Source organism: Loxodonta africana, chromosome 13 (genome assembly GCF_030014295.1).
Source record: "Loxodonta africana isolate mLoxAfr1 chromosome 13, mLoxAfr1.hap2, whole genome shotgun sequence".
Taxonomy (NCBI): domain Eukaryota; kingdom Metazoa; phylum Chordata; class Mammalia; order Proboscidea; family Elephantidae; genus Loxodonta; species Loxodonta africana.
Genome location: NC_087354.1, coordinates 37314395 through 37338832, shown reverse-complemented (window position 1 = coordinate 37338832; position 24438 = coordinate 37314395). Strand labels below are relative to the sequence as shown.

Below are 24438 nucleotides of genomic sequence, written 5' to 3'. Positions count from 1 at the left end.
GCTCCAACGATAGCAAATTGCCTAAATTCCTGTGACCCTCCCAAGAAGCTCATCATTCTTCTTCTTACTGCTAATTTATGAAGATAGTTAAAATTTGAAATCCAGGAAATTGTTCTAAACTATTTACTAACATATCTGTGTCCTCTACTAATCGGAAAGAGAGTGCTTAGTACACGAAAGGCACTGGATGAATATTTTATTGAAAAACAAATACTGCTAACTGTAAAATGCAGATTTGCTGTGGAATAACTTTCACATTAAAGGTATATCTAAGTTGTGTTCAATTTTAAAAACTATGTTTTAAAAGCATCAGTAAATTAAAAAATGGTTAAACCCATATTGCTCAAAACTCAGCATTGAGCTAGTAGGTTATTTAAATTTGAAAGCTTTAAGTACTTTGTTGTCTCTGAACCCTCCCCCCCCATGGGGTGGGGGGAGCTTATTGATACCAAGGATATGGAAATTAATGTGTGGGAAATCTGTTTCTACCACAATCAAATGTAATCTTAGATACTGCCAAAAATTGCCTGCTGAGCAAGTTTGGAACAGGGCTTAAATTTGGCAAAACACGGTGCACTTCTTAAGTTTAAGCAGCGGTGGTTTCAGGTCTTATTCTAGCCCCTTTCATTTTATTTAGCCTTGCAAGTCTTAATGATAAATTCAACGTAGATTGTAAGTTCCAAAGGTTAGCATTTTTTCCTATTTTTTTGTTCATTGAAGCATCCTCGCATCCAAACGTTATTGAACACATTGAAGGAATGAACATAACTTTAAAAAAAAAAAAAATCCGGCCCTCCCTGATACACATTGAAATTTTAATGTATAGAATATTTTACTCAATTTAATCAGTAAAGGGGTTGGAAGTATTTAGGTGGAGGATAAGGTCCCAAACTGGAAAAACACGGGGAAAAGTATTTGAAAAAAAATTTTTTTAATAAGCAAAAAAAAAGACAAACACAAACCCTGCCAAGCAGGTAGCTGCAGTAGATTTTATTTGCTTATCAGGTGATAAAAACCAAAACCAAACCCACTGCCGTCGAGTCATTTCTGACTCATAGCGACCCCATAGGACAGAGTGGAACTGCCCCATAGTGTTTCCAAGGAGCGCCTGGCGGATTTGAACTGCCGACCTTTTGGTTAGGAGCTGTAGCACTTAACCACTACGCCACCAGGGTTTCCAATCAGGTGATAGATGGCTTGATTTTGAATAGATCAGCATTGTAGTAAAATGTTTTTTGTTGGTTATATCAGCTGAAGTATTGATTTATCCATAGCCAACAACTAGGAATACATAAGTCTGATGTCTCTAACATGTAAATCTTCATATAAAGGAGACTTGCATTTAACCCTGTACTTTTTTCACTTTTGCAGGTGAGCGAGTGCTATGCTTTCATGGGCCTCTTCTTTATGAAGCAAAGGTAGGAAACCTGTTTTCCTTTGAGAAGTTGGCCAAAATGACGTCTGCGTAGATCTGACTTTTTAATACAAATTTCAGTGTGTTTCGTCGCTTCTGCAAAAGAGTTGCCCTTTTTCCTTTTGTTTTCCTGGGTTTATCACTGCTCGCTTAAACCAAACCAAACCTGTTGCTGTAGAGTCGATTCTGAATTCATAGTGGCCCTCTAGGACAGAGTAGAACTGTCTCATAGGGTTTCCAAGGAAAGGCTGCTGGATTTGAACTGCCAGCCTTTTGGTTAGCAGCCAGGCACTTAACCACTGCGCTACCAGGCGTGGGTCAAATAAAGCATTGCTACTATTTTCTGACCTTACCATTCATCTTGCTGATCTGGTGAAGGCCAAGTGGCTGCAAGGAGCAGTGGAGGGGAGTGATAGAAGATTGGTTGGTTGTGGGAGTTAATAACATAGTTGGTGACTTGTGAGAAAATAGCGCCAAAGTTAATTTTATGTGCAAATGTAATATGCCCCATAAGCACTGAGCTAATTGTATTAGGTTAAAGGTAAAGGGTAACATTAAAAATGAGTACATTTAACTTTTGATTATTTGTTGATTTGTCTGACAAAATTTGAATCCTTCAGAGCTCCTTTAGCCAAAAATAAACAGGATAATACATTCCAAAGTTTGTAGTATTTTGTTTCTGGTAACCTTTTTAGCTGAAATATTTAAGACTTGACTATTAACACAATTTTTAAAATAAACCAGTTGTAAAAATACAGAACAGTACGTCTGTGAAAATAATCGTTTATTTATAAAGTGTCGGACAGTGTGTGACCAAATAACTGTTTTCACTTGTACTTTAAACACATAGATGTGGTAAATTTCTGAAATGGCTGAATTTAGAGTTAGAGATGATCAGGAACTTGAAGTGTGTATGTGTGTATAAATGTTTAAAAAGTACTTACGAAATTATAAGTAGATTTATGAGTCCTGTCGGTCATTTAAATCCCTGAGTGTTATTTTTGTTGTATCTACTTCCAGCAGACTCTCTAAACTGGTAGGTTTTTCTCTGGTAGCAGAGCACTTCCATGAACAATTTTTAAATGGCTCTTGGAGTAGAACTATTTTGGTTTGCCTCTGATAATGACTTTTAAACCCATAACCACATAATCACGACTTGTTAATGGTTTCCTCTAATAATTCATTCTTACTTGTTCAGCTCTTTTTAAGAATGTTTTTAATCCCTTACTTTGCTAGTTGTTTAAGTTCATTTTCTGCAACATGTCAGTTTATTGTCTTTCATAAGCTAATGGGAATCTTTTTATAATATAGTTTAAATGCTTTCCTCTTTAGCTAGCCTTTGAGAAAGTAAACACACATAGCTTTCATTTAGCTGAGGCTTAGGTTGACCTTTTATTCTTATGATGCTTCAGTTTTGTTGGGCCTTCTGTGACTAATTTGAAAAGTTTTATAGCTCTTAGTGTTTTAGAGAGTCACATTTTGTTGTTTTCATTTTTGCCACCAGAAGGAGTTTTAAGTCTAGAGAATATGAAAGATTGAATACTTTTAAAATCTTGTAGGTAGTCTTTTTTTTTTTTTTTAAGTTTTATTTCTAAGTGAATTTTTTCTTCTTCATTTCAGTGTGTAAAGGTTGCCATAAAGGACAAACAAGTGAAATACTTTATACATTACAGTGGTTGGAATAAAAAGTGAGTATTAGATCTTTAAAAGCAATATTATATTTATGGTTTACAGGGTAATTTGTGTCAGACTGACACAAGCACATGCATTTTAATTCTTATGCAGTTTTAATACGGTATATAGTGGAAAAAAGATGAACCATTCGTAGTATAATGAAACTGTAATACTGATTAGTTACTCAGAGCCATTTTATTTTAAATGTACTTGATTCTTTGAACTGTTTTTTGTGTTGTTATGTCCAACAAACCAGCTATCCTGGTTGAATGATGAGTGACAGATCAGCATGCTCCGCTCACAGATTATTACACAGTACTACCATGGCATGTTTTCGGCCAGCATGAATTCTCTGCCTTGATTGATACAAACTCAGTGACTGTATACGTTATTTCAAGCAGTTATACTCAAACTGGTTGAATTTTTCTGCCTAGGAAAAGGAAGAAGGTTGCCTAATTTGGGAGTAATGATAGAATTTATCAAGCCCTTTTTCTGAACTTTGGAAATGTAATTAAATGTTAACAGAAAGTGCTTTCATGTAGCTCACTTTTTAGCATATGATTTACAACAAATAAAGAAATTTAATTACAAAACCTAATTTTCCACGCCCAGGAGTTAACTTTTTTTGGCAGTGATATATTAGTCTGTTCCCAGGAGTGGGCATGGGTATAGATGGAACACATTCTAGAATATCCCAGCCAGTGGAGCTGCTTCTCAGTGATGAGTTTTTATCTTTATGGCCCATAATTACCACATCAGTAATTTACCCAGGCCTCGTTTTTGGTGTCCGTAATTGAGTACCCTATAATTTTTACTATGAAAGGTTCTAAATTACTTTTATTAATGGTCTTCTATCTTTTAAAGGTAGCACTGCCAGTAATATAGCTTTTATTAGTTGTTTTCTAGTAGTTTTTAAGGCTTTGTGTCACTTGAGCCATGCTCTGGTACTTGGTTCACCATGTGAGCAGTGCCATATGATTTGATGACTACTCCGTTGCCATGGAAGGAAGTTTTCTCTATGAAATTTACTGACCATATGACTTTGGTCTTATTTCATATAGTGCTATACAGGTGACTAACGTACTTAATTTTATTTCTTTGTTAGGGATTTTTTTTTTTTCACGTACAAGTGCGTCTAGCCAAGAAGAAATCTCAGGCTTAATTTGCATTAGTCGTACGCCTTGCCTTTGAGTCAATTCCATCTCACAAGGACCCTATAGGACAGAATAGAACTGCCCCATAGGGTTTCCAAAGAGTGGCTGGTAGACTTGAACTGCTGACCTTTTGGTTAGCAGCCAAGCTTTTAACCATTTTGCCACCAGGGCTCATTAGTCATAGAAAAGTGGAATGCTAAAATGTGTAGAAGCATATTTTGACAACTTTTTTTTTTCCAGTTATGAGGAATAAATTATTTCTAATTAATAATAGGCAATACCAGTAACTCAAAGTAACCCCCACGGGCTTTTGAGAAATTGGAAAAATAATGGTGAAAATGGTCTTTTAGATATAAACTGTGGTTTTAAATGTGATTTTAGTATTGATGCTAAATTCATTCTGATATCCAGGAAAATTCATCTTGTTATTTCCTAGAATGTTTCATAGCTTTCTCTTCCCTGTTAAATGTTAAAACTGTATTTCAATCTTTTGTTAGACTTATATTTTACATACTGGTATCCTGTCAATATCCAGAAAAAGCTGAGAGTATATTTTAAGTTATAATGAGAATCTCATTTCTCTTCAGGATACAAAACACCTTATTTATGTATATTGTTAATGGGAAGGTTAAGTAAAGTCTAAACAGGATAGCAAAAAAAAAAAAAAAACGCAACACATTCATGGGATGGGCCTGCCCCCCCAAGCCCATTTTTAAAGAATTATTTTTGTTAGAATTTCGCCTTAAGTCAACAGTTTTTGTGCTTAACTCTTTCATATATAATAGGTATTTTGTATAAAATTATATGTAGGTATGTATAGCTCAAAGACTGGATTTTAAGGGATATTTGTAATTTGTCAGAAATTGTGAAAATACCAAATACTTAACATTTTCTATTTTTATAGGTTCAAAATAAATATCTTTCCTTTGGTGCTATTGTTCAGTGACACACGTGATTGATGAGTTTATATAGATTCAGTTTTCTCTTTGGAAAAAGAATCAGGAAGAATGGCACTGAATGTTAGAGATGTTCATTAATATCTTTGTAGATGTATTGAGGAATAATTTACTAAAGATATCTTTTGTGATTGACTTGGTATGTAAATAAATATATGTAATTTTGAAAAAACTGAACTTAAGTATTCAGAGAAGAAGCTGTTAAATAAACCAAATTTGAAAGAGGGAGGAGTTGTTCAGATAACTGTTGTGATTTTATTTAGTGCTCTGTAAATAGTTCCCATGGATCGTTGTGACCTTGGGAACTGGTCACAAGCTACTTTTGGAAATTTAGGAAAATTTTTTTTATGCTTGACCAATAAAAAATTTTTCTGGGCCTTGTGTTACATACCTCTAATAGTGTTGTTTCTCAGAACAAAGGATGTTGTCATTTCCTTTTCCTTTGGTTTAGCAAGGATTTCAAGCTCCTGACACGTAAAGGAAACTATAGCAGTGATTTGGTCTTTTGTTCAGGGTGTTTAGTTGTATTTGGAAACATTTAATGAGGTTTCAGATCAGAGGGGGAACTTGTAAGGTTCTGAAATGGAACCTCATGATAGTTAACAAAAATTGGCTAGCTCCCTTTGGTTTAAAGGGAATTGGAATAGATGCAAGTAGATATATAAATGAGATCTTCATTTTAAAATGTTGGTTTTTAGAATACCTTATTTTAAACAATTATACCAAAAAAACCATACAACAAAAGCTCAAACCCCAAATTTGAATTTTCTTAGACTTTAGTTAATATGTATACTTTTTTCAAAAGTACAGTAGGTATTATTTCTAAATTTTCAAAAAAAAATTGGCATTTGTTGACACAGACATTTAAATATTCCATTTGTAAGTAAATCTTAATAAAGGTTAAGCTAAATTCTGCACCTAGTTACTGAGATTACTTTGTACTATGCTGTCTGTATCAGAAGTGCTGTGAGGCCCAGGCGCTCTGAAAAAACTTTGAAGACACGTGAGGATATTGTAGCCCTTTTTCCTGTTCCTGAAGGAGCCCCCTCAGTACACCACCCCCTCCTGACCTCTAGGTAAATGCATGTTTTAAAGTTTTCTCTAGGAAATTATATTGAAGATTGCTTTTTATCTTAATTTTTTTTTTTCCTTTTGGCTATCTTATATAAGAGGTCAAAGGTGGGAAATCATTAAAAGGTTGCTTTGAGGCTACATCTGATTGTGTCACTAAAGGAGCTCCATCAGCAGGAGAAAAGGTTTACTTTGCACGAAAAGTTGAGCATTCCCTAAGAAATACCCCCTAAACAAACAAACCATGAAATATCTTGTTTTGAAGGAGCTTTTAGTAGTGCCAAAATACTTGGGCAACTAAGTATTTTAAGGGCATGGGTTCTAACAAGCTTTCTGGTCAGCCTTGGAAGTTAGTATATTCATTTGTGAGTGAATAAAGACTTAAAATTGTATAGTGTGATAAACCATTGTAATACTTTAATTTACATACCTAGTGAGTCAGTATAGAGGGTGTTTGAGTGTTGTAGGCCTTCTGATATGTTTCTGACATAACCTTCAATGTTTACTTAATATGTGTTAGGTACTCACGTGTTTTATATGTATTATTTAGTTCTCATGACGATACTATAAGAATAGGTAATGTTATATCCCCATTTTACAGGTGATGAAACCAAGGCACAAAGAATGTAATGTAATTTTTCTATGCCACAGAGCTAACTAGACAATTAGCTTTAGTCTTTTAAAAAAATCAGTTTATTACGGACTTTTGTGCTTCACTTTTGGCAATTAAAATTCTTTTAAGATAATGTTTTCGTTCTGTAAGGCTGATGGTTTAGGGATTCTTCTGTTAAATTAATTACCATACTGTTAATGCCATTCCTAAAAATGATTTGAACATTTCTGTTTTTGAACTCATTGGCAGTTTAGATTTGGAATGCTGTTTCTGGGAATACGAGATTTTCCTTTTTTACAAGACAGACTTTCGTTAGATGGTCATTTTAGTTGACAGTGAAATTTTTAGTACCATTTCATCAAATAATTTCGGAGAAATCCAAAGTCTTGCCTCTTGGATCTCTAAAAAATGATTGGCATCTGAGTAGTAGTGATGAAAATATTTTTGAATGATATTTTAACTTTCTCTTTCTTAGCTGGGATGAATGGGTTCCCGAAAGCAGAGTACTCAAATATGTGGACACGAATCTGCAGAAACAGAGGGAACTTCAAAAAGCCAATCAGTAAGTTTGTTTTGCAAAACGAATATGAGGAAATACCTGTAAATTAGTTTTCAGACATAGAATGAATGATGAAATCATGTTAGTTGCATCCTTATAAAATGATTCTTGACTCCTGTCAGTTGCTGTGTGATGGCTTAGACAAACCTTTCCTAGTTAAAGAAGTAGCATACCTGTCATCAAGTATTAGGACTAGAAACAGGGAGCCAGATGCTGTGAGAAATTGCTATAGCTGTAAGCGCATTGTTGTGTCTTTTTTCTCTTGAGCTGTAGAAGGTACAGTTGGTTGTTAGGGGAAACAAAACAAAACAAAGCGGGAAGGGGGCTCCCATTTTCTTCAGCTCTGATAACACATTGAGAAAAGGAACCTTGAAAGACTGTATGGTCTGTGGGGTAAGTGTTTTTCTTTAAATTTCAAAGCTGAAATGTGTATCAAGAAAATTGTAAAGATAAAATAGGATCGATTAAAACTTATAAAACTTTGGAATTAATGTATTCTAGAACAAAAATTATATGAGACACAGCCTATTGTAATTGCACCTTTTACAGTGTTTAATTTGGTGGTTATAGAAGAGTCAAATTTTAGGCCTTTATTCTTCTTTTCTAGAGTTTTGTAAATTATCTCTTGTTAAAAATTTTGTACTAGAATGTGCATAGACTTGGGAATGTTAAAACGGCCACCTTAAGTTTACAGATTTTTCATCAACCGCAATTTGAGTACAGATTTCTAGATCAGATCAAGAGAATACAATTTATTTTTCTAAATAAATATTAATTTTATGATGATTTTATTAAAATTATTTTCGAAGGGAGCAGTATGCAGAGGGGAAGATGAGAGGGGCTGCCCCAGGAAAGAAGACATCAGGCCTGCAACAGAAAAATGTTGAAGTGTAAGAAGCTCAATCTTTATTTTAATACTGCATATTGCTTTATAAGTGAAATCCATATCTGATACGCATTATCACGTGTTAGAGTTTATTGAAAATGGAAATTTTGGGAGCATTGTTGGATCTTGAAAAAATGTCAGAAAACCATTCTTGAGTATGTATCATTTAAAGTCATTGAGAATACATATTCTGTTTTTTTAAATTTTTTTGGTTTTAACAAACTTTTTTCATAGTTTAGGAGGCTAGAAGTCTGAACAGGGTGCTGCCTTTAGGGGAAGGCTTTCTTTCTCTATTGGCTTTTGGGGAAAGTACTTGTCTGTTCAGCTTTGATTCCTTGGTTCCCTTCTTGTGGCGTGGCATCTATCTTCCCCCATCTCTGCTTGCTTGCTTGCTTGTTTAAACAATTTTATGTCTCAAAAGAGATTGACTCAAGGCATACCCTATGCTGACATTATCTCATTTACATAACAAAGAAAACCCATTCCCAAATGGGATTAAACTGCAGGTATAGGGGTTAGGGTTTACAACACATTTTGGGGGGCCACAATTCCGAGAATACGTATTCTTAAGTTTTCCTTTTTAAGTCGTATGTGCAAATGTATGTGCATGTAATACGTTTCTTTCAAAGATACTATTGAATTATCATGTGGACACAAGTTTTGAGATGGTTTGCTTTTTTCAGTAGTGGGAGATATATGCTAATTTCACCACACCACAGACGGATGGTGAGGATATGTGAGATGTTAAGGGTTCACGTAAACCCCCACCCCCAGATCCTACTTGTGGCTGAACTCTTTAGACTTTAGAACATCTCAATAGTAAAGCCTAGGGTATGGAAGTCGTGTGTGCACGTCATGTGTGCCTAAAGCTTACGTACCTGAAAGCAGATGTATAAATGGTACCATTGCTTAATAAATAGTCTTTAATAAATACAAATAATGTAAGAAAAGAACTTAAAGGCCATAACTTATTAAAAGAATTATTTAGAAAAATAATTACTTTTAAAGAAGCTTGAGGTAGGTGGTCTTGTGCTTGTTAAAGTAATTAAATATTTACATTAGAGTTACCGATTTGACTTTTTTTACTTAAATGTAAGGTGTTGGTGATGAAGTTAATTTTGCAATTTGAAGTATTTGAAGATCCTTTACCTTTTTTGGTGAGGAAATAATTCATTGATTTGGCAGAGATTGGGTGTGTTAATATTTGAGGACTGTTCATAACCTTGGTTTGTTTTAAGTAGTAACATTTCCATGGTCTGCTTTTTTAGGAAAAGTGGTAGTATTCCCTCAGATTTAATAGCAAATAAGCCTTAACAGGGAAGTAATTTTCTCATAGAAAAACCATGATGGATTTTATTAATGAAGTAACATATTTGTTTCTAATTGCTGTGTACTACAAGGTGGTATAGAAGTCTAACCTAGGTGGCAGTATGCTTAAAAGTTATTTATGTTTGAATGTAAAGTGTTTTGTGCGGTTTCTACTAGAAAAGTAATGATAAAGTTAAATATGAAGTGAAGCTCCAATTTCCCATCCTTTAACAGTGGGAGCTTTTTCAAATTGGCTCCTGAGTCTTCTGAAGGATCCTGAGCCTCTGGGGTCTTTCTCGCTAGTAGGTATGACAAAAGTTTCCAGGCTCATCTTGTTGTTTCCTGCCTGAGACATGGAATCTGATAACGCCCCTGGGGAGCCCTCCTTTTAGTGAGAAAAGTGGTATTTTGATAAGGCTGCAGTGTAAATGCTAGAGGTCGTCATGTAATTTTAAGTACTGCTGTTATTCAGAAACCCTGGTGGCTTAGTGGTTAAGTGCTATGGCTGCTGACCTAAAAAGGGTCGGCAGTTCACATCTGCCAGGTGCTCCTTGGAAACTCTTATCGGGCAGTTCTGTGCTGTCCTGTAGGGTTGCCGTGAGTCGGAATCGACTCCATGGCAGTGGTTTTGGCTTGTTTGGTATGGGTTTATTCCCTGGTAGAAGACAAAAAAACACCTGTTCCTCTGACCCTGTGGGACAGAGTAGAACTGCCCCATAGGGTTTCCAGGGAGCGGCTGGTGGATTTGAACTGCCAGCCTTTTGGTTATTAGCAGCCAAGCTCTTAACCGCTGTGCCACTATGGCTCCCTGGTAGAATAGGAGGTCTATTTTAAAGTGAAAATATTGAGTAGTCTAAATCTGGTGAATTTTTTTTTTTTTTTTTTAGTTCTTTGTTCTTTCATATTTCTTTGAGGTTTCGGTGTGATTTTAATGTTCAGTTACTCTACTCTGTTTAGTGTTTGGTAGTCACTCTGTTATTCTGAACATGCATAAATGCGTCTCATTAGAAAGCATATGAACCAGGCTTACCTTGACTTTGTTGAAGTTTAGGTTCTTAATGTGTATTTATTATTTCTAAACTACTAGTGAATACACGTGAATTTTGTTGGCACTGAATGGGTGACTTAGGACTTCAGTCATTCTTTGAAGTAGATTGCATCTACCAGCTTACGTTTTAAGTATAACATTTAATCATTGACATTTAGAAATAGAAATACAGACTGAACATCAGCTTATTGTATAAAACCTATTGCACAGTTTGAGAAACTAGCTTGCATGTTTAATTAATAGTGTCAGCAGAAGGGAGAGGCAAGAAAAAAGCCTGTGCTTCAGATGGCTAAGTTTTTTTGTATTATTAAATTAGTTTGATTTATAAACCTAAACTAAACCAAACCCGATGCCATCAAGTTGATTCTGACTCATAGCGACTCTAAGTTGTGAAGTGAACCCCAAATTGAATGATTATAGTTAATAACATTTATAAATATTATTTAAAGCTATGGAAAAGTAAAAGTATGAAGGTTTTTCGGCATGCCATACCAGAAGTAATCCACAGTCAGGGGCTTTGTAAACTTTTTTCCTTGTACCGTTATGTGCTGCACAATGTCCTTTCAGGCAGTGTCGGATCACCTATACATCTGTGGTCCCCTAGGGTTATAATACAGTTACAGTATTAACCTACTTAACCCATATATTACCTTGCCAAATACGTTAGGCTGAAATAAAGTACTCTGTGTAGTGTCCTGACTCTTTAGTCAATATTGATACACAACAGTATTCCATATAGCTTTTTTAAGTACAGGTAGTCCCTGGGATGTACAATCTGCCGTTACGAACTAACCCCTATGAAGTCTATTAAAATTTCGGTGTACGTGCAGTGGTTCGTAATAACAAAAGGCACTACTTTGTGATGTGCATCAAAACATTGTTACTGTATTAATGTTTTTTTATTCATAGAAGGGTACTTTATATACTGTATACTAAGATAGACATTTGACTAGCCGACATTAGGTACAAACTGTACCTAACTCTTGCGACGACTTAATGTACAAGTTCAACTTAAAGACAGGTTTAGGAATGGAACTCACTTGTAATCCAGGGACTGACTATGTATAACATGGTGTTAGCAGGATGTCCAGATAATATAATGTCCTGTTTTGCAGAACATATCATGGACTTTAAGTTATTCATGACTGTGTTGCAGAAATACTGAATGTCAAAAGGCAAAATTAGTAGTTTTCCATTTGGCACCATATAAATGGACATGAATTAAGTTGCTATAAGAGGTAACCAAGAGTAAGGAGATGACAGTTTTGTCTGCCCTTAGATGTGGGAGAATAGAGTGTGTGGTATTGAAGAGGAGAGAATATAGTTTAGAAAAGAGATAAGATGAAACAATTTGAACCAGATTAGCCTTAAAGAATGTACAAATTTAAAATTGAACTATGCTGGTGTTAAAGTAATGGGGAAAACATATTTTAACTTTCAGAACTTAATTATTATTTTTTATTTATTGTGCTTTAGGTGAAAATTTACAGCACAAGTTAATTTCTTATACAAAAATTTATACACATATTGTTATGTGGCCCTAGTTGCAATCCCTACAATGTGACAGCACACTCCTCCTTTCCACCCTGGATTTCCTGTGTTCATTCATCCAGCTCCTACCCCTTTTCTGCCTTCTCATCCTGCCTCTGGACAGGAGCTGCCCAAATTAGTCTTTGTATCTCCTTTGAACTAAGAACCACACTCTTCACGAGTATTGTGTTTTATACTCCAGACTAATCTTTGTCCGAAGGGTTGGCTTTGGGAATAGTTTTAGTTCTGGGTGTTCTGGGTGAACACGGAGTCCGGGGGCCATGTCTTCTGGGGTTCCTCCAGTCTCAGACTGTTGAGTCTGGTGTTTTTACGTGAATTTGAGTTCTGCACCGTGGAACTTAATTTTTTTTTGGTAGAACTAAGAATGAATTAAATAACCCCAGAAGGAAGTCTCCTGGAGGGCACTTGGTTTATTTTTCTATTATATGGAAGAAGTGTGAATTTGAATTTAATCAACTATCAGTAAAGCTGGAAACTATGTATTTATTGCCTTATCTTATGCAAGACAATATTTCTCACGAACTGAAACCTGGTAACAGAGAATTGAGACAAAGGCAGCTTTAAAAGCAATAATTATTCATATTTCTCTTTTTCTCCCCTCCTTTCAGGAAAACAAAAAAGAATAAACAGAAAAGTAAGAATATTTTTTCTTAAAATTTATTTTACCTTTATAACATTTAGATTTTTATATTACTGTTAAATTAAAAAAATTATAAAGATTAGAGCATGATATTGATGATCATAAATATTAGTTTCCCAGCAGTGTTGTTATAAGATGGTCAGTTAGGTAATTAGTGGTGGAGACCTAACTGATGTTCTTTTTACCATGGAGAAACTTGTAAGCATTTCCTTTCGTTTTCTTGAGTCTTAATGACTTCTCCTAAGAAGGTAATATTTTTTAATAAATGGAAGATGGTAATATTATTAAATGTTGCTTTGTAATGTTTGGTAGAGGTTTTAATTCTTTAACTTGGATCTGAGTAACATCTATGTAGTGGAAAGATAGGTGGGTCAAGAGACTATTTTCCTTAAAGAGTTTCTTAATTAGCTAAATAGTATTTCCCCTGTTCTCTACCCTCTCTGGATTTTTTATAGCACCTGGAAATGGAGATGGTGGCAGTACCAGTGAGACTCCTCAGCCTCCTCGGAAGAAAAGGGCCCGGGTAGATCCTACTGTTGAAAATGTGAGTTTTTCCTTAGGGTTTTGAATTGCATGTTAAGAATTTTTAGTCTCAGCCATGTGTTACAACACACTAAGGTAATCTTAGAACTTTAATTCCCAAGGCATAGCATGGTTAACATCTGAAATTAAAACTACCATTTTTTGGTAAAGGCTATGTTTGTATACATCTATTTTTTCTCTGATAGCACTAGATTACCCTGCCCCCATTTCATTATTACATAAGCTTGTGTTTACATAAAAGACCAAATATTTATTTGGTGTTAAACTGGATAGACTTATTAAAAGGTCACATTAAATGGTTAGTAAGTCCCAAATGGTTTAGTAAACCCATAAAAAAAAATCATGAACCCTTCCAGTTACACATATCTATGTATGGGTATAGTAGCTTATCTAAGTGATAAAGTATCTTATTTCTGATTTATTATTGTTACATTTATAAATTCCCAAGTTATGAATTTGAAAAATAGGGTCTTAATATTTAACATAGTTTCCATTTCTGAAGCTGAAGTTAGAAAGCAACAGTGTGCTTAAAAACAGTGGTCTGTGCCTTACATACATAAGAGCAAATTCAAAATGGATTAAGGACCTAATGTGCAAACTAAAATCACAAAATTCTTAGGAAAACAAGCAGTGGCCATGCTGCCAACCCTAGCTTTCAACAATGGATTACCTAATACCGTAATAAAAGTACGAGGGCAAAAGATTAAGTAAATGAGACCTCATAAAAATTAATGTGTGTTCATCAAGACTTTACCGACAAAGTCAAAGGACAAGTTATCGACTGGGAGATTATCTTTGGAAACCATATATCTGACAAGAATCTAGTGACCAAAATATATATAAAACTCTGACAACTTAACAGCAGGAAGATAACCCAGTCATAAAATGGGCAAAGCACTTGAATAGGTATTTCACCAGAGGACATTCAAATGGCCACCGGACACATGAAAAGATGCTCAGTGTCATTAGCCTTCAGAGAGCTGCAAATCAAAACCACAACGAGATACCTTTTCACTCCTACTAGGATGACCAAGACAAAAAAAACAGTAACAAATGTTGCCGAGGCTATGGGGAAACTGGAACCCTTACCCATTGCTGGTGGGAATTCAAAATGGTACATACAACTCTTGTGAAAAACAATCTGGTGGTTCCTCAGAAAACTAAAAATCGACCTACTGTATGACTCAGCAATTTCACTCCTAGGATTATACCCAAAAGACTTGAAAGCAGAGACTTAAAAAGAGACTCGTACACCAGTGTTCATTGTAGCACTATTCATAGTAGCCAAAAGATGGAACCAGTCTAAATGCACTTCAACAGCTAATGAATAAACAAAATGTGGTGCAGTAGCTCGCGGCCTTACTCGTGGTTTGTTACTTGTCAGCCAAGGCTCGAAAATGTTAAATGAGTATGTAGCATGATGAAATCTCATGCTCTCCGACTCTGTCATTTATATAACTTTCATTACAGTATATTGTAATTGTTGTATTTTATTGTTAGTTGCTAATCTCTTATTGTGCATAATTTATAAATTAAACTTCATCATAGGTATGTATGTATAGGACAAATGATAATATATATAGGGTTCTGCACTGTCCGTGGTTTCAGGCATCCATGGGAGATCTTGGAACATATCCCCCGTGGATAAGGGGGAACTACATACAGTGCAATACTAATCAGCCATTAGGAGAAATGAAGTCTTGATACATGCTACAGTACGAATGAAGCTTGAAGACATGTTGTACAAAATAAGTCAGTCACAAAAGGACAAATATTGTATGACCTCACTTAATATAAAAAAACAAGAAAAGCTAACTATAGAGACCAAAGTTTGTTAGTGGTTACCAGGGTCATGAGGGAATGGGAAAAAGGTTAATAGTGATGAGAAAATCTCATTGATGAAGGGTGGGATTGCACAGCTGATTATTCAAATTGCTGTAAATAAGTTGTATACTGTATAAAGCTAAATTGGCAAAAATTGTGTGATAACTATAACAATTACAGAAGAGTAGCTGCTAAGGCAGTTTATGTACAGCCAAACACCTCATGGGATTTGGCTCCTTGGTTTGGAGGTTTAGAGTCATGGTTTCATGGGACATCCCAGTTAATTGGCCTAATGTGTTTAGTGCTTCTTTTCTACCTCCTAGTTTGTTGCATAGTGCATGGGGTCTTTAAAAGCTTGCAGTTGGCCATCCAAGGCACAACAGTTGGTCTTTAGTCATCTTGAGCAATAGAGGAAGAAAAAGAGTCAGGAATAGGAGGATATGGAATGTCTGGTGAATTTCCTCCATGAACAGCTGCCTTCTTTGCCATGAGACCAGAAGAACTAGATGGTGCCTGGCTATCATTACTGAGCATTTTGATCAAAGATTCCATAGAATCCAGGTCATTAAGGGTAAAATGCAGAACAGAATTTCAAATTCTTATGGACTGTAGACTTTCTGGAGATAATGGAGGGGGAATGAACCCTGAAATTATTGCCCTGAGATAATCTTTAAACCATAAACCAAAAATATCCCCTGAAGTCTTCTTTAAAACCGAACAGTATTTTGGCTTAACTAGTAAAAAAAAAAAGGTCTGCCTTGAGCATTATGGTTTCTTAAGAACTATATGAGATCAAATTGACAACAGAAACTCAAAAGATTAGATAGGAACCTTAGGGGCAGTGAGTTTACGATAAAGAAGGGTGAGAATGGTTGCGCAACTGGAAGAATGTAATCAGTGTAACTAAATTGTGCATGTAGAAACTTTCACTGTGTATATTCTCAACAGTAACAAAATAAAACTTGGGGGAAAAAACTCTTAACAGCAACCCAGCAACCCCCCCCCACCCCCACCCCCCCCAAAAACAACAAAAAAACGGGTCTGTTCTGAAAATTAGGCACCTTTGGGCAGCTACTGAGGACTTAAGTCAGGAATCAGTACGCTTACTTACTGCTAAGTATTCACGATAAACGGATTAAACGTTGAAGTTGTCAAGGGTTTCGTTTTACTTGGATTCATAATCAACACCCGTGGAAGCAGCAATCAAATCAAACTCTGTATTGCATTGGGCAAATCTGCTGCAAGAGACCTCTTTATCTTTACAGTTTTCAAAAGCAAAGATGTCGCTTTGAGGACTAAGGTGCGCCTGACCCAAGCCATGGTATTTTTAATTGCCTCCTGCATGTATAAGTTGGACAACAAATAAGGAAGACTAAAGAATTGATGTCTTTGAATTACGTTGTTGACAAAGAATATTGCATATACCATGGACTTGCAGAAGAACAGACAAATCTGTTTTGGAAGAAGTACAGCCAGAATGCTCCTTAGATGCAAGGATGGCGAGACTTTGTCTCACGTACTCTGGACATGTTATCAGGTGGGACCAGTCCCTGGAAAAGGACATCATGCTTGGTAAAGTAAGGGTCAGTGAAAAAGTGGAAGACCCCTAATGAGATGAATTGACACAGTGGCTGCAACAGTGGGCTCAAACATACCAACAATTGTGAGAATGGCACAGGACCAGGCAGTGTTCCTTTCTGTTGTAATAGGTTGCTATGAGTCAGAACCGACTCGACAGCACCTAACATCATAACATCAACTATATGTATTCAAGATGCAGCTTTTACATAGTTATGTTTGGGACAGTCATTTGGATATCAATGGTAAATATGAAAATATCAAGTCAGGGTGCTTACTTTCACAAAAAGAGGAAAGATATTAAAGAATTTTATTAAAGGTCTTTTGCCATCACATGAAAACGCACTAAATGTGAACTACTTTGGTTCAGTATAAGATTCTTTTCTCCCAGCAGCTAAATTGTCTTTTCATTTGAGATTTTCGAAATGACAATTCGGGCTGCAAGGTTGAGTACTTTAAAGAATTGACATCCAGTGACTTGTAGAGTCAAGAAAAAGCTTGCTAATTTAGTTTTTAATTCCTTTAGGAGGAAACATTCATGAACAGAGTTGAAGTTAAAGTAAAGATTCCTGAAGAACTAAAACCATGGCTTGTTGATGACTGGGACTTAATTACCAGGCAGAAACAGGTAACTTGTAACTTGAAAGCTGTAGTTTGTAAGCTATGTTCTTGGCTTACCAAAAAATGTTATTTCAGAAAAGTGTTGTGTAGACGTGAACTTTAAGGCTTGACCAGTAAATATTATTTCCATTCAGAAACTGAACAGTTTGACCCTCAATAAGAATGACTTGGAGAAGAAAACAGCAGATACATAAAAATCCATGAGTTTATAGAGATACTCAGAAAAGACGGAGATGAGTTGCTGATTTATTATTCTGAAAATTGATAAAGGCACAGAAGCACGTGTTTTCTGTCTTTCCTGTAGGGAGGGGTTGATTTCAGGGTAACAGTCGATGAGAACAGGTTCTTCATTTACAGCGGAATTCTGGCTAATAAATGCCAAAAGAATGATCATCGTTTCATGAGTTCTGATGAAGTAGTAAATACAGGTAATGATCATGACTGCTAACCCGTCAGGTGAAAGGTTTTGAAGAACTTTCTAGTGGATAGATCATGTTGACAGGGTCTGAATGAACACACTGATGAATCTTATTACCACTGAAAATGGGACAACCATACATGATGTCCCAGCTAATGGGATGCAGTGGGAAGTACACAGCACCTCTCCTGAGGTATTCATGGCCCAAAAAAGAACCTGAATCTAATCAGGCTCATCCTAGGTTTAATTACTAGTTTACAGAAGATAGTGACATGGAGGAATGTGCTCAACATTACAAGGGTAGGGTCATCAAAATCGAATGAAAAATTACATAGGACAAATGAACCAGTTTCTTTTAACAAATGGGATGGGTGGGATTAAGATTATGGACTGCTTAAGAATTAGATTTAGAGACATTGGTCTTATACAATACGTGGTCTTTGGATCCTTATTGGACTCAGGACCTAAACTGCCAAGGTATAAATCTTGGTTCTGCCACATACTATCTGTGACCTTAGACTAGGTTTTCAGTCCTTCAGTGCTTTGGTGTCTACGTTTAGTGGAATAATAATACCTACCTCAGTATAGATGTGAGAATGAAATGAGATAATTTATGTAAATGCTTTGCATAGTGTCTTGGCACATAATCATATGACTTAATAGTATCATGGAGGCACATTCGTATGTGGTTATGTTCCATATGAGAGGAGCCCTTGTGGTACAGTGGTTAAAGTGCTCAGCTACTAATCGAAAAGTTATTTTGAATCTACCAGCTGCTCTGTGGGAGAAAGGTTAAACAACCTTGGAAAACTTGTGGGGCAGTTCTGTCTTACGGGGTTGCTGTGAGTTGGAATTGACTGCAGTGAGTTTATGTTCCATATATAGTGATTGTGTGTGTATGTGTCCAACAGATGGCTAGTCTTTAGAGCAGTGCTAATAGGGTGGCCACTAGCCACATTTGGTTATGTAATTAAAGTTAAATGTTTTAGTTTCTCAGTTGCATTAGTCATGTTTCAAGTCCTGAATAGCCACATGTGAATAGGGACCCTGTTTCAGATTGTATATAGAACTTTTCCATCCTTGCAGAAACTTGTATTGGACAATGCTACTTAGAGGCTTTGCCTTTTCTTATTTTTAAATTTTATTGTGCTTTAGGTGAAAGTTTATAGTGCAAATGAGTTTCTCATTCAGAATTTACAGACAGTGTTGCAGCACTGGCTGCAGTCCTCTGGAGTGCATCGGCACTTTGCCCTTCCCACTCCGGGCTCCCTGGGTCCATTCATCCAGCTTTCCCACCCCTTCCTGCTGCCTTGTCTTGCGTTTTGGGCAGGGTTGTCCCTTTGGTCTATATTTAAATATTATTAGGTGTTATTTTGTTGTTGTAAAGCTTTTTCAGTATAATTTTCCTTTAAGAAGAGTATTTGTATTCAAGTGTGCTTTTGTTTTCATAGCTGTTTTATCTTCCTGCCAAGAAGAATGTGGATTCCATTCTAGAGGATTATGCAAATTACAAGAAATCTCGAGGAAATACAGATAATAAGTAAGAATATACATACATTCTTAGTGTCTCAGAGGCATTTTTAAAATATTTTATTTCCAGATTAGTCATCTGAAACTTGTAGTCACTCTAAAATACTAATGCCGTCAGAAATTAGCAAAATAGAATTTTCATTTGTTTGGTTACAAAGGTTGGCTGGCAAATATTTTCTTACAGAGCCAGATATTTTAGGCTTTGCAGGCCCAAGGGCAAATTTGAGACTTTTATGTAGATAATTATATAACTGTTTGCAAATGTAAAAACCACTCTTAACTTGAGGGTGTAGTTGCTGACCCTTGGTTTAGCATATTTTTGAAACATTATTTAACTTGTTAAATCCCTTTTAAAAATAATCCATTCTAGCTCAGCAGTGGTTCATTGTCCCTAGTTCAACCTTAAACTTGATCCCTTACCCTTGTGTTGGTTGAATATTTTCATTGGCCAGCTTTGAAATTAAATTTTTTTTATTTTAACTTATCAGGGAGTATGCTGTTAATGAAGTTGTGGCAGGGATAAAAGAATACTTCAATGTCATGTTGGGCACTCAGCTGCTCTACAAATTCGAGAGACCACAGTATGCTGAAATCCTCGCTGATCACCCTGATGCACCCATGTCCCAGGTGTATGGAGCACCACATCTACTGAGATTATTTGGTAATGTGCTTTTAGAAGATAAAATTTTACTTTTTTCCTTTGGGCCTTTAGTAATCTTAGTTTTTTCTCATCAAAATGAATAAGAGGTTTTCTGAAACATGATTTTGTTGCAGTTAGAACTTCAAAATTTTTTATCAAAATCTATTTAAAAGTATAGTTTTTCAGATTATATATTGTAATGGAATTAGTGGTTATATTTTCTTATGAAATTAAAATATATGGTTAAAGTGCTGCTAGAATGTAATTTTGACTTAAATCTTCTGTTTAAATAGTACGAATTGGAGCAATGTTGGCCTATACACCTCTGGATGAGAAGAGCCTTGCTTTATTACTCAACTATCTTCATGATTTCCTAAAGTAAGTTTGCATATGCTTGAAAGTAAAAACATGGATTAACACAGGATACTGAAACTTACTCTCAGATAGGGCAGATTGATGCTGTATGTAGTGAAACACAGTACAACTAAAGTAAACAAAACGGAGCCCTGGTGGTGTGGTGGTTATGAGCTCAGCTGCTAACTAAAAGGTCTGCAGTTCAGATCCACTAGCAGCTCCTTGGAAACCTTGTGGGACAGTTCTACTCTGTCTTAGAGGATTGCTGTCAGTTGGGATTGACTGGATGGCAGTGAGTGTGGTTTTTTTGATTTGGTAATAGTGAAACATAATGCAGCTAAAGTAAGTGAAACAGTGTGCTACTGACACAGGAGAAGATAGATGGTCAGTAGAACACTGTAAACAAGTACAAATCAATGGAAATTTTAGAAATGGTTTATCAATGCAACAGAGGAAAAAGAAGGAATGTTTATATATAATAGATGATGAGGGACAACTGGTTAGTCATTTGGAAGAAAACAAAGTTAGATCCACACTGAATGTCGTACATTTTAGTTCTAGATGAGTGAGAATTTTAAATCTACAAATTGAAGCTGTGAATAAAATTGAAGAAAAAAAATGTACTTATACAATTTCGTAGTGAGAATGGCTTTTCTAAAAACTGTACTCAAATAATACCAGAAATGATTCATACATTTGACTGTAAAAAGTTAAAAATCTGTGATTAAAAATAAACTTTAAATAGAAGTCAAAAGATGAGGGAATATTTGTTACGTGTAGTCATTAACACATATGCTAATACATGGGATTTCTTAATAAGAAAAAGAGGAACAAACCAATTTTGAATAGAACCAGAAATTCACAGAAAGAGCATACCGTTAAAACTGTTAAACATTTTGATTAAAATACCAGTGAAATATATCTTGTTAGATGGGCTAAGGTTTAAAATATTTGATCACTGTCAGAGAGTAGTTGGTACAACTTTTTGATGTACTTTGAACAGTTGTATTTCTGGGAACTTATTTTGTAGAAATACTTAAATTTTCAGGCACGCTTGAGTTACAGTGAAGAAATTTTTTGACTTTTCTGTTAAATATTGTGTTTTTGGTGAAAGTTAACACCGCAAATTAGGTTCCCATTTGACAGTTTCCTATACAAATTGTTAATTTTTTTTTTTTGCAATGTGTCAGCATTCTCTTTCATTACGTCCTGGTTGTTTCATTTCCAGTGCTCTAGTTTCCTTGCCCCCTTATCTTCTCATCTTTGCTTTAGAGAATTGTTGACCTTTTGGTCTCATATAGATGATTTTTTTCCCCCCTAAATTTTACTTATTTTGTTATTGTTGAGAATATACACAGCAAAACAAACATCAATTCAGCTGTGTCTGCACATACAATTTAATGACATTGATGACAGTCTTCGAGTTGTCCACCCGTTCTCACCCTCTTTTTCTTAGTTGTTCCTCATTAACATAAACTCACTGTACCTTAAGGTTCCTATCTCGAGAACCTTTTGATTTGCTCTTGTCATTTTGATCCCATATAGATAGTTCTTAAAGAGCACGTGCTCAAGGCAGACTTTTTTTTTTTTTTACTATTTAAACTGCTGTTCAGTTTTAAGATGACTTCAAGGGATGTTTTTGGTTTAAGGTTTAAAGATTATCTCAGGGCAGTAGTTTCAGGGGTTCATTCTCCCTCCGTGTCTCCAAAAAGCCTAGAGTCCATGAGAATTTGAAATTCTATTCTGCATTTTCCCCTTTTTGATCAGGATTCTTCTATGGAATCTTTGATCAAAATGTTCAGTAATGGTAGCTAGGCACCATCCAGTTCTGGTCTCATGGCAAAGGAGGCAGTTAAATGTTCATAGAGATGATTTTTTAATGGAGCTTCAGACTGATGGGTAATATCCTTTATTATGAACAGTGAAGAATTTGAAACAACCAAGCAGCTATTAAAAGGATAAATAAACTGTTATCGAAAGATGTCCATATTGTGTTAATCAAAGGAAAAAAAAAAAACAAGCTGCAATAGGGGGTATGGTATGATTCCACTCATTTGTGGACAGAAATTAATGGAATTCATGTTAAAATGTTTAGAAATCTATACTTAACAGTATGCTGATTTTTTGGCCATGATATTGGGGTCAAAGTTTGGATTTCTCAGTTGCTACTTTATATATTTCTCTGTTTGGATTTTCTTAACAAATAGCCATGTAAATTTTTAATAAAAATTTTTAAACTGCAGCATGGGCCTCGGCATCTAAAAGAAATTCTGTCTAGTCCTTGGTCTACCAGTGATAAATGTCCTGTCTAGAGCTCCATTTCCTTAAAATTACTACTTGACATTTCAGAACCCCTTCAGCTCTAAAATGCTTTGATTTTAATGGTGTTAACTTCATGTTTAAAACTTGAAATTACTTGTAAATTTAAGGATTTCAGAGAGCTAAAGGAAAGTACCTCAGATGTTAGTCTATTAGTATAATACTCCCAGTAAATTTTTTGTTTAAGGGTAGTTGAGGTGCTCAACTTGGCATTCTGATTTAACTCTGTGTAGTGGCTGGAAGCAGGAGTCATGATGTTTTCTATGAAGAAGGATGGTGTTAGTTGCCATTGAGATTCATGGCAGCCCCCCGTGTGTGCAGAGTAGAACAGCTCCATAGGGTTTTCAAAGCTGTGGACTTTCAGAAGGAAGTTGTCAAGCCTGTCTTCTGAGGAGCCTGTGGGTGGGTTTCACCCATCAACCTTTCAGCAAGTAGTTGAGCACTGAACTGTTTGTGCCACCCAAGGACCTCAACCGTGTATTTTGATGTCATGTCTGTTGTCCTCTGTTTTGAAATAAAGAGGAATAGCTCTGGACTTTATTCCTCTGTGGATAGTGTTATCAGGTATATAACCTTATTTACCCCAGTTATAATTAATACGGTTTTACATGAGGTGTAATGATTGCTTTTGTATATTTCAGGAAATCATTTTTTATGTGGCATGTGTGTGTATATATATATGTGTATATATATATACACACACTCTGGGAAGAGGTTTGGATCAAGATAACGATTCTCCTTAATCTTTGTAATGAATAACATTTTATTTTCAGGTACCTGGCAAAGAACTCTGCCACTTTGTTTAGTGCCAGCGATTATGAAGTGGCCCCTCCTGAGTATCATCGGAAGGCTGTGTGAGGCTGCTGACACTCACTTATATTTGGATCTCTGTAAACACATTTTTGTTCTTAGTCCTTGTACAAATGATGTACTTTGAAAATGTTAGCATATAACAAAATTGATGTATGTTTGTTTTCTGTTTGATTTTAAACAGAGAAAATAAAAGGGGTTATAGCCCCTTTTTTCTTTTCTTTTTCTCTCTCTCTTCATTTCAAAATTGCTGCCAGTGTATTCAGTGATGGACAACGGAGAGACATGCTATAGAGTGTTTTATTGCCTAGTTGACAAAGCTGCTTTTGAATGCTGGTGGTTCTATTCCTTTGACACTACGCACTTTTATAATATGTGTTAATGCTATATGACAAAATGCTCTGATTCCTAGTGCCAAAGGTTCAATTCAGTGTATATAACTGAACACACTCATCATCCATTTGTGCTCTTTTTTTTTTTTTTTTTAATGGTGCTTAAAGAGCCCATCCTTTGCAAGTCATCTATGTTGTTCCTTAGGCATTTTATCCTTGCTCAGATTGTTGAAGAATGGTGGCTTGTTTCATGGTTTTTGTATTTGTGTCTAATGCACGTTTTAACATGATAGACGCAATGCATTGTGTAGCTGCAATTTCTGGACAAGTTGATCTTTTAGGAATTGTTTTTCAGATCCTCAATAAATTTTTTCTTTAAATTTCAAAGAGTAATGTGCTTGTGTGGCTGCATTACAAAAACCTTTTATAATGTGTATTCTTGTATTTAGAGACAGTGATTTTTCAGGTGAGTGTCGAGTTTTCTGCTCTGGCCTTTATGAAATAAGAAACTTGGCTTCAATACCTAGTTCTAAGCCAAAGCAGTTCTGGCAGTTTGCTGTCTTAATTCTCAGCTAAGAAGCTAGAGGCTTACACA

The 24438-nt window shown here is 35.6% G+C and overlaps 1 protein-coding gene across 2 annotated transcripts in view; it reads left to right on the top strand.

Moving 5' to 3' along the window:
• Positions 1-24230, top strand: part of MORF4L1 (mortality factor 4 like 1) — a 28153-nt gene extending 3923 nt beyond the window's left edge. The window contains exons 2-13 of one of the 2 annotated variants that reach the window (XM_003413848.3): positions 1372-1418; positions 3035-3102; positions 6158-6274; positions 7358-7444; positions 8251-8331; positions 12843-12868; positions 13330-13418; positions 17346-17447; positions 19310-19398; positions 19877-20049; positions 20322-20406; positions 23475-24230. In XM_003413848.3, coding sequence (XP_003413896.1) covers positions 1372-1418; positions 3035-3102; positions 6158-6274; positions 7358-7444; positions 8251-8331; positions 12843-12868; positions 13330-13418; positions 17346-17447; positions 19310-19398; positions 19877-20049; positions 20322-20406; positions 23475-23559 — 1049 coding nt within the window. In that variant the 3' untranslated portion in view covers positions 23560-24230. The remainder of the gene's footprint in view (positions 1-1371; positions 1419-3034; positions 3103-6157; positions 6275-7357; positions 7445-8250; positions 8332-12842; positions 12869-13329; positions 13419-17345; positions 17448-19309; positions 19399-19876; positions 20050-20321; positions 20407-23474) is intronic. The other variant, XM_003413849.3, reaches the window with a different exon arrangement.
• Positions 24231-24438: the final 208 nt, after the last annotated feature.